The 12,852-nt window shown below is 41.3% G+C and overlaps 1 protein-coding gene across 1 annotated transcript; it reads left to right on the top strand.

The window, feature by feature from the left end:
* Positions 1–305: 305 nt before the first annotated feature.
* On the top strand, positions 306–11,402 carry LOC120033051 (TNF receptor-associated factor 5-like). The gene is made up of 11 exons (XM_038979337.1): positions 306–423; positions 3,674–3,913; positions 4,765–4,828; positions 5,112–5,213; positions 5,386–5,550; positions 6,567–6,644; positions 7,273–7,347; positions 8,574–8,666; positions 8,786–8,926; positions 9,419–9,590; positions 9,990–11,402. The coding sequence occupies exons 1-11, from the start codon at positions 356–358 to the stop codon at positions 10,589–10,591; spliced, it is 1,800 nt and encodes a 599-aa protein (XP_038835265.1). The 5' UTR covers positions 306–355; the 3' UTR covers positions 10,592–11,402.
* Positions 11,403–12,852: the final 1,450 nt, after the last annotated feature.

The raw sequence follows: 12,852 nt of genomic DNA, 5'->3' as shown, positions 1-12,852 counted from the left end.
GTGAACTGTAGCCTATAGTTAAATTATCACAATGTATTTGAAAATAACTAGAAACTTCCCAATTTTTCAACTCTCAATTTCCAGCAAATACTATTTTAAACCTGTGGATGCATACAAAAGGGACGATTTCTTCAGCACCCTACCTCGATACGCTTCAGGGAGGCTATGCAAGGTGCCAAACATACATTTTATTTGACCGCGTTTCAGGATACGATCATTTAAAGGGTGTGAACCGTGAACACAGTGCCATTACATTCACTTCCTGAAACATTTTCCGCTCATATAGAATTTGCGGCACGCCGAGTTGTGACGTATATGGGCTACACACTCCGTACTGTGCAGACGTTTTTGCCTTATGAATGTGGATGTAAATTACAAAAGTAAATCAAGAACATCGTCGCACATTTCGTTTTTAAAGACACGGTAAGAACGCACAAGGTAAGATCTGCCTGCTCAGATCTTCAATGCAACAGTTGTTAATTATGTAGGCTATGAAAACGAAAGCAAACTCATTTCAGTGTGCCTTTTTGACTAAACAATATAAATACAGAACTCCCTTGGATGTCGTCTTAACATTAAAATAATCTATTTTTATAATAATCATGATGTTTTCATCTATTGGAATCATAACTAATTATGCTGTTCTTCAGCAGTGGGGATTCCCCGATATTGTAGTGCTGCAAAGAGCGCATAATTCTGTTGCGGCTTTTTGTCTTTCTCAATATAACGTCAATGAATACCATCGAACTGTTAATGTAATAAAACATAAGCCATGTTCTGCTTAAATTGTCCATGGTCTCATTAAGGATTTGCCGCGCACCATTACCGGGGGCTGCGAGGGGGTTACCCCAAAGACAGAATCGCTGGTTCCACCAACACTAAACCACAAACAAGGCTAGGGGGATTTCTGAAAGGGAGATTCTGATGAGACAATGCGCGGACGACCCACGGTCCTTCATGGGTGCCGATTGAGAATCATAGGAATATTTTCCTTGATTTAACATTAAAACATGTTAGAAGATGGAAACTTTACCACACACTAATGCCTTTCTGAACATCCCGACAAGCAGGGCTGTAGCTAGGGTCTGAGTTTTAGTGAGGTTTGGAAGCCCCCCCACCATTATTTCAATAGATGTTAATTCCGTTGAAGCTCATTAACTGCATTTCTATACAATTTAAAATCACTAAATTGCTATTTGGAGAACCTCAAAAATAAGCTAAAATGACCCCAGCCATTATAACATTGGTTGCTGTAGCTTCATTCACCTCAGTCGATCTACAAACATATACAGTTGAAGTCGGAAGTTCACATATACTTAGGTTGGAGTCATTAAAACTCATTTTTCAACCCCTCCACAAATTTCTTGTTAACAAACTAGAGTTTTGGCAAGTCAGTTAGGACATCTACTTTGTGCATGACACAAGTAATTGTTCCAACAATTGTTTACAGACAGATTATTTCACTTATAATTCACTGTATCACAATTCCAGTGGGTCAGAAGTTTACATACACTAAGTTGACTGTGCCTTTAAACAGCTTGGAAAACTCCAGAAAATGATGTCATGGCTTCAGAAGCTTCTGATTGACTCAAATTATGTCAATTAGCCTATTGGAGGTGTACCTGTGGATGTATTTCAAGGCCTACCTTGAAACTCAGTGCCTCTTTGCTTGACAACATGGAAAAATCAAAGAAATCAGCCAAGACCTCAGAAAAATAATTGTAGACCTCCACAAGTCTGGTTCATCCTTGGGAGCAATTTCCAAACGCCTGAAGGTACCACGTTCATCTGTACAAACAATAGTACGCAAGTATAAACAACATGGGACCACGCAGCCGTCATACCACTCAAGGAAGGAGACGCGTTCTGTCTCCTAGAGATGAACGTACTTTAGTGCGAAAAGTACAAATCAATCCCAGCACAACAGCAAAGTACCTTGTGAAGATGCTAGAGGAAACGGGTACAAACGTATCTATATCCACAGTAAAACGAGTCCTATATCGACATAACCTGAAAGGCCGCTCAGCAAGGAAGAATCCACTGCTCCAAAACCGCCATAAAAAAGCCAGACTACGGTTTGCAACTGCACTTGGTGACAAAGATCGTACTTTTTGGAGAAATGTCCTCTGGTCTGATGAAACAAAAATACAACTGTTTGGCCATAATGACCATCATTATGTTTGGAGGAAAAAGGGGGAGGCTTGCAAGCTGAAGAACACCATCCCATCTGTGAAGCACGGGGGTGGCAGCATCATGTTGTGGGATGCTTTGCTGCAGGAGGGACTGGTGCACCACGAAATAGATGGCATCATGAGGTAGGAAAATTATGTGGATATATTGAAGCAACATCTCAAGACATCAGTCAGGAAGTTAAAGCTTGGTCGCAAATGGGTCTTCCAAATGGACATTGACCCCAAGCATACTTCCAAAGTTGTGGCAAAATGGTTTAAGGACAACAAAGTCAAGGTATTGGAGTGGCCATCACAAAGGCCTGACCTCAATCCCATAGAAGATTTGTGGGCAGAACTGAAAAAGCGTGTGCGAGCAAGGAGGACTCAGTTACACCAGCTCTGTCAGGAGGAATGGGCCATAATTCACCCAAATTATTGTGGGAAGCTTGTGGAAGGCTACACGAAACATTTGACCCAAGTTAAACAATTTAAAAGGCAATGCTACCAAATACTAATTGAGTGTATGTAAACTTCTGACCCACTGGGAATGTGATGAAGGAAATAAAAGCTGAAATAAATCTCTATTATTCTGACATTTCACATTCTTAAAATAAAATGGCGATCCTAACTGACCTAAGACAGGGAATTTTTACTAGGATTAAATGTCAGGAATTGTGAAAAACTAAGTTTATTAAATGTATTTGGCTAAGGTGCAAGTAAACTTCCGACTTCAACTGTAGCATATTAGCTATACAATTAGCCACTACACCTTAACTCGCATCAACTCAGCACCGGAATTCAAAACTATCATTTTATATGTACAGAGGGATCTGTTGGCAGAAAAAGTATTTTATTAACAAAAAGGTCAACAAATAAGTTTGCATTACAGATATGTTGTTGCAGTTTTACAGCCAATTTCCTGCAATTCTACACGTTTTGCCATGTTTGTATGATATGAGTGAGAGTGACTACCAGAATGAATGTGGGCTCTTGGAGATCAGGACACCTGGGTACATGCTTTGCGTTCCCGGGTCGGTAATTCAGCCATGACAGTTTAGCTGGCTAGACTAACAACTAATTTACCAATCTAAAAAAAGGTTAACAGTCATGGTCTAATTAAGTGACTGTCAGTCAGTGACAATATATTTTTTTGTATTCAAAAATATTACAGGAGGTCCAGACCCTCGGTGTCCTCATATGTAGCTACGGCCTTGGTTATAAGTCCATGTGAATAAACTCCTTAAAAAGATAGGTTTGTTTTAAAATGTGGGGATTTTACATAAACCCCTCCCCCTATTTACTAAACACTTTCATGCACAAATGTTGGGCCTATATCTCATTATGGAGAGCTTTGAATGGGATTTTCTGAATGTCAAAGTCATGCAGGTAGTCAGTCAATTGCAGGACTTCTGGAATAGGAAATGTTCATGTCAACAGACTCTTTGTAGATGTACATTTGCATAGGTCTACAAACTGTCCAACATCTACCGCACACCTGTCAGTCTACAGGTTGCCATGGCAACAGAGGAGAGTGACCCGAGTGGATCCGGAGGACTCTCCAGGCAGAATTCGGGAGTGGCGGGACCGTGGGAATCGGACTTGACTGCAGTGCAGCACAGTTTGAAGTTTGTGAAGAAGCTGGAAGAGCACTATGTTTGTCCCACCTGTAAAGGAGTAGTTCTCAACCCACACCAAACCGGCTGCGGACACATCTTCTGCTACCGCTGCATCCAAGGACTCCTGTAAGAATAGTAGTGATAATAAAACAGCCATTTACTGCATGTTATGTGTCCATATACACAGTGAGATTTATTTGGGGGGGGGGGGGGGGGGGTATGACTTTGGGTCAAATCCATTTTAATTCCAGTCAATCTAGGAGTTGAATCGAAATTCTATTTGCGATTTGAAAATGGTCCTTTCCCCTCTGAAGATTGTATTATTGTTCAAGTAAAAAATGACTCCAAGCTGACTGAAATTGAACTGGAATCAGCACACAATTGTGCAAGATCTGTCACAACTCAATGGGGAAGTTCAGGATTTTACAATTTGAAGTGGTCTTGTGTGGCTCAGTTGGTAGAGCAGAGCGCTTACAACGCCAGGGTTGTGGGTTCAATTTCCATGGGGCACCAGTATGGAAATGTATGCAGTCGCTACTATAAGTCGCTCTGGATAAGAGTGTCTTCTAATTGTAAGTTAGGTGGTTTCTCACCCTGAAAGTAGTCCATGGGCCAGGAGAAATGAATCCATGGTTTGGTTCTTTTTTTAAAACAGCCACTGCAAACTTCAGACACCACAAGATTGGAAATGAAAGCATTTGAGCATTGTTTTTTTTTGTTTTTTTTAAATGGCCACATGACCATAAAGTAACATCAAACCAAATATGGAGTGGATTGTAGTTGATTTCAGGTGATTCAGCCTTTAAATATATACATTTTAAATTTGTGAATTAATCAAGTTATACAATTCTGAATTCACTCTTTAATCATGTGTTAGCCCATTGAGCTAAAGGGCCATTCTTTGATACTGTAGGTAGCATATGTCATAAATTAAAAGTCAGCAATCATATTGAAATGTGATGCTCTCTTTTGTGCAGGGAAAACTCCCCAGCCACCACCCCTGCCTGTCCTTTGGACAGAGGTTTGATCAAATCTGATGAGGTGAGATTAAGAAACTATGGTTCTTTGGGAAGAAAGCTAAATATATCAAGAAATACTTTATTCAGAATTACTTTCGCAGTTTTACTGATAACACAACTGATGTCTACTTTGTATTTTCATTGGTACATAAAAATATTTTTGGGGGTTTTACTTTTCATTAAACTTTAAAGACACCCAACCTACTTAATTTGTAAGACAAACGATTTTATTGACAGAAATTAAACAAATCATGAGTTTCTTGAAATGTAAAACAATACTACACAATTGTTACCGTTTCCTGCAGGTTTTCCAAGACAATTGCTGCAAAAGGGAGATCTCAAATTTAGAAGTTTACTGCACAAACTCCCCCAACTGCTCTCACAGAATGACATTATGTCGGTTGCAGGTAAATCCCACAAGACACCACAAGTACCCAATGTTACCCGTTGCTGTAGTAAATACGAGAGTATTTCCGCCAGCTAAAACAGGACTGTAAAATAAATCATTAACAAATGCTCAGACAACAACACGACCAAACATTTGATACGTGATACATTCCCTCTCTCTCTCTTTCTCAGGAGCATCTACAGGCATGTCAGTTTGAGTCATTGCAGTGTTCCAATGCAGGCTGCAGTGACATCATGCAACGTAAGGACCTGCAGGAGCACCTCAGAATCAGCTGCTCCTATCGTATGGAGCCCTGTCACTACTGCAAGCATCCTTACACATGCTGCCAACTCGAGGTGAGTGCCAGAGGAATTGACTGTTTTATAAAAGTCTGTTTTAATATGTTCTAACTCTTACATTGGTCAGGGTTGAAGTTTTATGATATAAATGAGGACTTTCGATGTGCCGTTGTACCCGGCGGTTTATTTGGGATTTTCTACGATGGTGGAACAGTCCTCAGGCTCAACATAGTATTTTTACTCGGTTACGAAACCCATAACTAGCCTACTGATTTTGCCGCACCCGTTATGTCTAGGTGTCTTAGGCCTAGGTAACCGGATTTAAGTGCATATACAGTACATGATAAATAACTGTATGCACCTAGGTGTTGAATGCGTGTACCCGGGACACAGCTACCTCAACTTAGGTCCAAGGCCAGCTCCGTCTTGATCTTTTGGTCAGCCAGTCCAAGCTATTATTATTTGTTCAGATGGTGACAAAATAAATATGTACAAAAACCAAACTACGAAAAGGCCTGCCCATTCAAAAAGGTTAACTAACACAAAGAAACAAACAAAAGGGTGGCTGGGGGGCTTCTGGCCTCCTCTCTTTCTCTCAGACTGACAATCACTTTAATTGGCTGCACCTGATGTGTTTCTCAAGGCTTAGCTCAGCATCTAGACCTGATTGCTGCCACCTGGTGATGGAGTGTGGAAGTGTATCCTGGAAATGTGTTGCCTAACTGTGCTAACGCTATGCTACCACCCATATCATAACAAGTAATATTAAGGAAGTGGATTGTCCTTCAACTGTGTTTCCCCTCTAACCCTTGGTTGTACTACATTTAGCCAAAGATTATTTTTACAGTCTGGGAATTACATACAGTAATTCTCCCAACATGTGGCGCAAGTGACTTGAATATATGTTTGAATCCCTCACACTTACTGCAATCTCTTAAGAGTTCACAAAACTACAAGTGCCTTAGAGAACACTTGAACAAAGCTCTTTTCAGTCTATTATGATATGATACTGTAAGTCACTAAGAAGGAACATCCTTCTTAATAATCACTTATTTCTGTTCGGACTCCACCAGGATCATGAGAGGCATTCATGCCCAGAGGTTGAAATCAAGTGCCCCAACAAATGCTCCCAGATGATTAAAAGATGCATGGTGAATATTCAGATATGACCATAATATTTGTTTTATTTGCTGAATGTATTGTTTGAAGAGACTAATTTATTGTTTGAAGAAGGATTTTCTATATTCCTTGACATTTTGCCACAAGCACATACACTGATTGTACAAAACATTAGGAACACCTGCTCTTTCCATGACAGACTGACCAGGTGAATCCAGGTGAAAGCAATGAGTTGATACAGTTTGTCTGTATCAAGAATGGTCCACCACCCAAAGGACATCCAGCCAACTTGACACAACTGTGGGAAGCATTGGAGTCAACATGGGCCAGCATCCCTTTGGAACGCTTTCGACACCATGTGGAGTCCATGCCCCAATGAATTGAGGCTGTTCTAGGGGGAAAAGGGGATGAAACTCAATATTAGAAAGTGATCCTAATGTTTTGTACACTCGGTGTATAATACACTATACAGCTGTTTGTAAAACTGTATGAGTGTGTAGAACTAATTTGGTTCCTGCTTCTACATCTCACCCAATCTCACTTATCCTTCTGACTTCTATTCTCTCCTCTCTTTTTCACCTTTTTATACCCTCCCCCTCACTTTCCCTCTCTGACTAACACCTCTTTGCTTTTAATGTACTCTCTCTCTCTATCACACAGCTTGAAGACCATGCTGACCAGTGTCCTGAGGTGCAGACGGACTGTGTTTTTAAGAAATATGGCTGCTTTGTCCGGGTTGGTGGACATATTCTCCCACTCTCTGTGCTTTGGAATCTAATTCTACGCCATAAGAAGTCTAGTTGTAGTCGCACAATTGATCGGCTGGGCTGGAAGCTCCAAAGTCGCAATGATTGCATTCTCAATGGGTCAAAGTCCTTATTCGACCCTCTTGGATGGGTAGTGGCTGACACAGATGTCGTGTGGTGATAAAACGACAGCCTTGTAACAATTCACCACAATAAGAAATGTCTATACGGTCTCCAGAGTATCTGTCTGAGAGTGTCAGAATGAGCAAAAATATATACGCAACATACACTATTTTACTGAGTTACACATAAGGAAATCAATCAATTGAAATAAATAAATTAGGCCATGGGTGGTCATGGGAGGGCATAGGCCCACCCACTTGGGAGCCAGGCCCAGCCAATCAGAATGAGTTTATCCCCACAAAAGGGCTTTATTACAGACAGAAATACTGTCCGGGTGGCTGGTCTCAGACGATCCCGCAGGTAAAGAAGCCCGATGTGGAGGTCCTGGGCTGGCGTGGTTACACGTGGTCTGAGGTTGTGAGGCCGGTTGGACGTACTGCCAAATTCTCGAAACAACGTTGAAGGTGGCTTATGGTAGAGAAATTAACATCAAATTATCTGGCAACAGTTCTGGAGGACATTCCTGCAGTCAGCTTGTCAAATGCACGCTCCCTCAAAACTTGAGACATCTGTGACATTGTATTGTGTGACACAACTGCACATTTTAGAGTGGCTTTTTATTGTCCCTAGCACAAGGTGCACTTGTGTAATGATCATGCTGTTTAATCAACTTCTTGATATGCCACACCTGTCAGGTGGATGGATTATTTTAGAAAAGGAGAAATGCTCACTAACAGGAATGTAAACAAATTTGTGCACAACATTTGAGAGAAATAAGCTTTTTGTGCAAATGGAACATTTCTGGTATCTTTTATTTCAGCTCATGAAACATGGGACCAACACTTTACATGTTACGTTCATATTCTTATTCAGTAATGGTAATAGGTGTTTATATGAACTAGTCCTATACAAAAGACACAGATATGAATTTGTCTTGGTTCAACAACAGCCTTACCCATCGTGACAAGTTAATGTCAATACAGTATGTATAATGAGTGTTATAATTCCTAAACATGTCTCGACATGATAGGCAGTTGTATGGCAACAGATGATTGCCATACAACTAATTGTTATTTCTTTCTGTGTGGACAGGAGAAGAGAGCCCAAGTTCAAGTCCATGAGGAAACCGCTCTCAATGACCATATCCTCCTGGTTCTGGGGAGCAACACCAAGCTGGAGACACAGGTAGGACCGATCACTACCCAGAACCTTTCTCAAGTTAGGATTCAGCCCTTATGGTGCCTAGATCAATGTACCAAAGGGCAAGTTGTACCTGGAGACTGACCATTCCTCTGACCCGGCAGATGGCAATCCTCCAGCAGGAGGTGCTGCTGAGGCACAAGGAGCTCCAGGAGAGGAGCCGCCAGGTCAGCGGTCTGGAGAAGGAAGTCCGCCCACTGGCCCAGCAGGTCAGCCGATGTGACAACACCCTGTCTGCAGTACAGGTAAGAAGCAGTACTGTATTGTAACCAATACAACACCCAGAGGCCTGGCTGGTCTAGTGGTAATGTTGCAGCATTTCTACAGTGTAGGTATAGGTTTGAATCTGGCCTACTGCCCTTTTACACAGCCACTCTCAATCTTTCCCCACTTGCATCTTCTCTCTGTTCAATCAAATCTGAAAATACCTTAAAATTATTTATGGAAATAATGCACTCTCTGTCTGCAGTACAGGTAAGAAACACTGCTGTTGCTGTTAATGGAACCCAAAGCAGGAATCATTCATTCACACACTGCACTTAATATAATCCTTTGGTCATAGGAATCAAAACTTTAGGATTCACATAAGAGGAGAGACTACCTTGATTGTGTTTGAGGGCATGCAACAGAAAACGTTTGAAAACATTTTGTTTGGTGCCTAATGATTATGAACACTACCCATGTAAATAGCAGTACTGAAAAGAAAGTGTTACCGTTTTCTGGTCGCGCGTGTACAGAGGTCTCTGGAGGAGCAGAGGGATCACATCTCCAGCGTCCAGCTCCAGCTCGAGGAGCTGTCCAGTGTGTTTGGCCCTGGTGTGGCCCGGGAGGAACTGGGCCAAATCAGAGCGTCCCTGGACGCTCTCAGACAGCAGGTGTCCGTCACGGAGGGGCTCAAAGACCACCTGGGTGAGTGGAGGGGGTCCTTAATGGTCTGGGTGAACTAAAGGTGGATTAGAGTTCATTATTATGGTTTCCACCGACAGTAAGCCCATGAAGTGTGAAAAGTGGGTCTTGTGAAATGTAACTGGCACTGGGTTATTTGAATTATGGTAAAACTGCCTCTGTCTTTGGCAGAATTCAAGTAACTCAGTGGTTACCAATCCCGGGTTACTGGAAGACGCAAGACTTTTAGGGCAATAAGCTAAAGTCTCCAAGGCTTGTAACAGATTATGGAAAGACTCAAAACTGTTAGGCCAATGATCTTAAGTCTTTAAGGCTTTTAAGCGATTGTAAGCAAATAATTAACATTGTAGTGACGTGGATTAATTAAAGTATAAAAAATTCCATCGCCCATCTTTCCCCCAGGGGAGTTGAAGGAGACCTACATGCGCCACTCGCGCCTCCTCAGCATACATACGGCGCAGCTGGAGTGCAACGAGGAGCACTTCAGAGAGCTCGAGTCCACCTCATACGACGGCAAGCTCATCTGGAAGCTCCGCGACTACCGCAAGAGGAAGGAGGCCAGGTCTCAAGGCCAGGGACCGTGCCTGAGCAGCGCGCCCTTCCACACGGGCCGCAGTGGCTACAAAATGGCCGCCAGGGCCTACCTGAACGGTGACGGGGCCGGCCGGGACACCCACCTGTCTCTCTACGTGGTCCTCATGAGGGGCGACTTCGACCCCCTCTTGCCCTGGCCCTTCAGACAGCCTGTGTCATTGTCAGTGCTGGACCAGAGCGGCACCAACAACCACCTGACTATGAGTTTCAAACCCGACCCGGAAAACACTAGCTTCCACCGGCCCGGCTCGGCCGCTGCAACCTCCACCGCCCCCACCAACGTGGCCTCTGGTTTCCAGTGCTTTGCCTCGCATGCCCAGCTGGAGACACCCAAGAACGCCATATACGTGAGAGACGATACGCTCTTTGTTAAGGTCAAAGTAGACACGAGCGGTTTGGAGGACTTGTAGAGAGGCCTTAAAGAACTGGTTCGAGATCATTTCAAAAACAGTTAGTTGATGCTACGAAGCTCAGTGCAGGCCAATGCCTCAGCTGTACTCCAAATTTAGCAAAGTAAGCAAACAGAAAGTGTCAGCAAGTCCATGCATTTTTCCCCAGATACTGAAACGATAAAGCAATACAGATATTGCAGTGAAGTATTTACATTTTTTTTTATTGCTTTAGCCTTGTCTGCAGACTGCTTGTATGTGTTCACTGAGGATTCAAGTGTTAATGCTCCCCACAGATATTGTATTTTGTGTTTAAGTCCTACAATCAGAGAGCATGCAATCTATTAATTGTCAATTGATGACATCTCAGGGATTTTAATGGACAGCTGTTAAAAAGTAGTTGATGTAATTGTAATAACTTTACTGAATAAGCCAATATACCGTACATGTTGAAGGTTTATATAAATTATTGTAAATTATTTAGAAATGTAAACATTATAAAAGTAAGAATGCTTATTCATTAAAGTTATTATAAAGTGTTACCATTGAGTGAATTGTTTCATGCTTTTTTCCTTCAATTGATTCATGAATTGTTACATGTGTTTTTCCTTAAATTTTGTGGTACATGCATAACAATCATCCATGTGTTTTGTTTATATTGAACTGTTAATCAATGATTATGTTTCTGCATTGTTTAAAGTAGTTAGGGTTACCAAATGGGTAACCAAATGTGCTTGTTCTAGAAGTGATGAGTAGAGTTGAAGTGACATATTATTTTGAATGCTATAAAGTAAACAAAAATATGAAATGTATTGTATAGATAAAATGGCTATTAAAAGTAATAACAATTGAAATGTGTGTAAGTTCTATGTCATTGTGTTACCACCTTGAAAATACGACCTATAAGGACCTTAAATTCCCTCCAATGGCCAACTTATTGGGGAAAAGGTCTATATTAAAGAAAATGATTAGCTAATCACACCCTTTTAGTATTTTTTTTGACAATTTGAGGATTCCATTGAGGATCTGGTGTCTAAATAAAAAAATCACAGTTGTTGTTGAATTGGCATTTGGGCATGACATTTAGTCATGCCCAAATGCCAATTCAACAACAACTGTGATAGAAAAATTACATATTTACCTGATTTGTTTGATATTAATATACTTAACTAATAGTATGACATTTATGTTCTATTAAATGTCTGTGTGAACTGAGAGGAGCCTAAAAACCTACAGCTGGCATTCCATAGATAAATGTGGTGGGTGTAACCAAGAGAGAGAGCCTGGAGGAACAAAACAAAATCCTTATTGTGTCTAGTCCTTCTTGCATCTGGGAAACAACACCAGAGGCAGATGACCACAGGATAAACCCAAAGGGGCTTATGGTGCCCCCAATCTGCATGGGAGGGGTGGATCCAGCCATGACTTAGTATCAGTTATATAAAAACTCTGCATGGCTGTAAAGGTTCGGCTACTCGGACCAACAGTCAAGAGTGTTGGGTTGACTAGTCTCATTATTGCAATAATTAATGAATATTAAATAAAGATGATTGTTTGAAGAAATGACAAAGTCTCTCTCAGTATGAATTTTCCACGACACAACCCGTTCATGGTAAACACCGTGCATGTTGGCTCAAACGTAAATTAACTTTAAAAGTCAAATGCAATGTGCTGCTCTATACCGTGTATTGTATTGAATGCAACAAAATGGCACTCAAGCGCAACAAGAAAAAAATATTTAACACTGTAACCATTGTTTAGTGGACTACACGAATCCAAACAATAGTATTGCAGCACAAGACAAATTAACTAATTCTGGAAACCTAGTAGTTACCAATTATTAGCCATAAGTTAATTGTTTGAGTTGTTTAATTTTGCTCTCTTTCAGAGATACAGCAAGCTATCTTTAGAATATCTTGCCACACTGAGAACTAAGCATACAACAAACAGTTGTTGTATAATGAGGGAAGGCATGATCATTTGGTCTCACAGAAAGCTAAAGTTGATATACATTTGATTTTTGCATTAAAACTGTTCTCATTATTCAATACGGCTATTTATCAATGAATGTATAATGTTTGGCTCCATATTTTGTCGGCTGAGGCTGCAGATCCGAAGGTAACCGCCCTGTTCCGCCCTGTCAGCTCCTCTGGAAGCCTCTTCCCCCGAGCTGATGATCCGAATTACATCCTGGCAATGTGTTTCTTTACCTCTACTTTACCCACCAATTTCTGTGGTCACCCTACCTTCCCATTTCTCACTGTCAATTGTGAACGATAATT

The sequence above is a fragment of the Salvelinus namaycush genome, chromosome 39 (assembly GCF_016432855.1).
Source record: "Salvelinus namaycush isolate Seneca chromosome 39, SaNama_1.0, whole genome shotgun sequence".
Lineage (NCBI taxonomy): Eukaryota > Metazoa > Chordata > Actinopteri > Salmoniformes > Salmonidae > Salvelinus > Salvelinus namaycush.
Note: the sequence above shows the minus strand (reverse complement) of the source record. Positions and strands in the feature narration are given on the sequence as shown.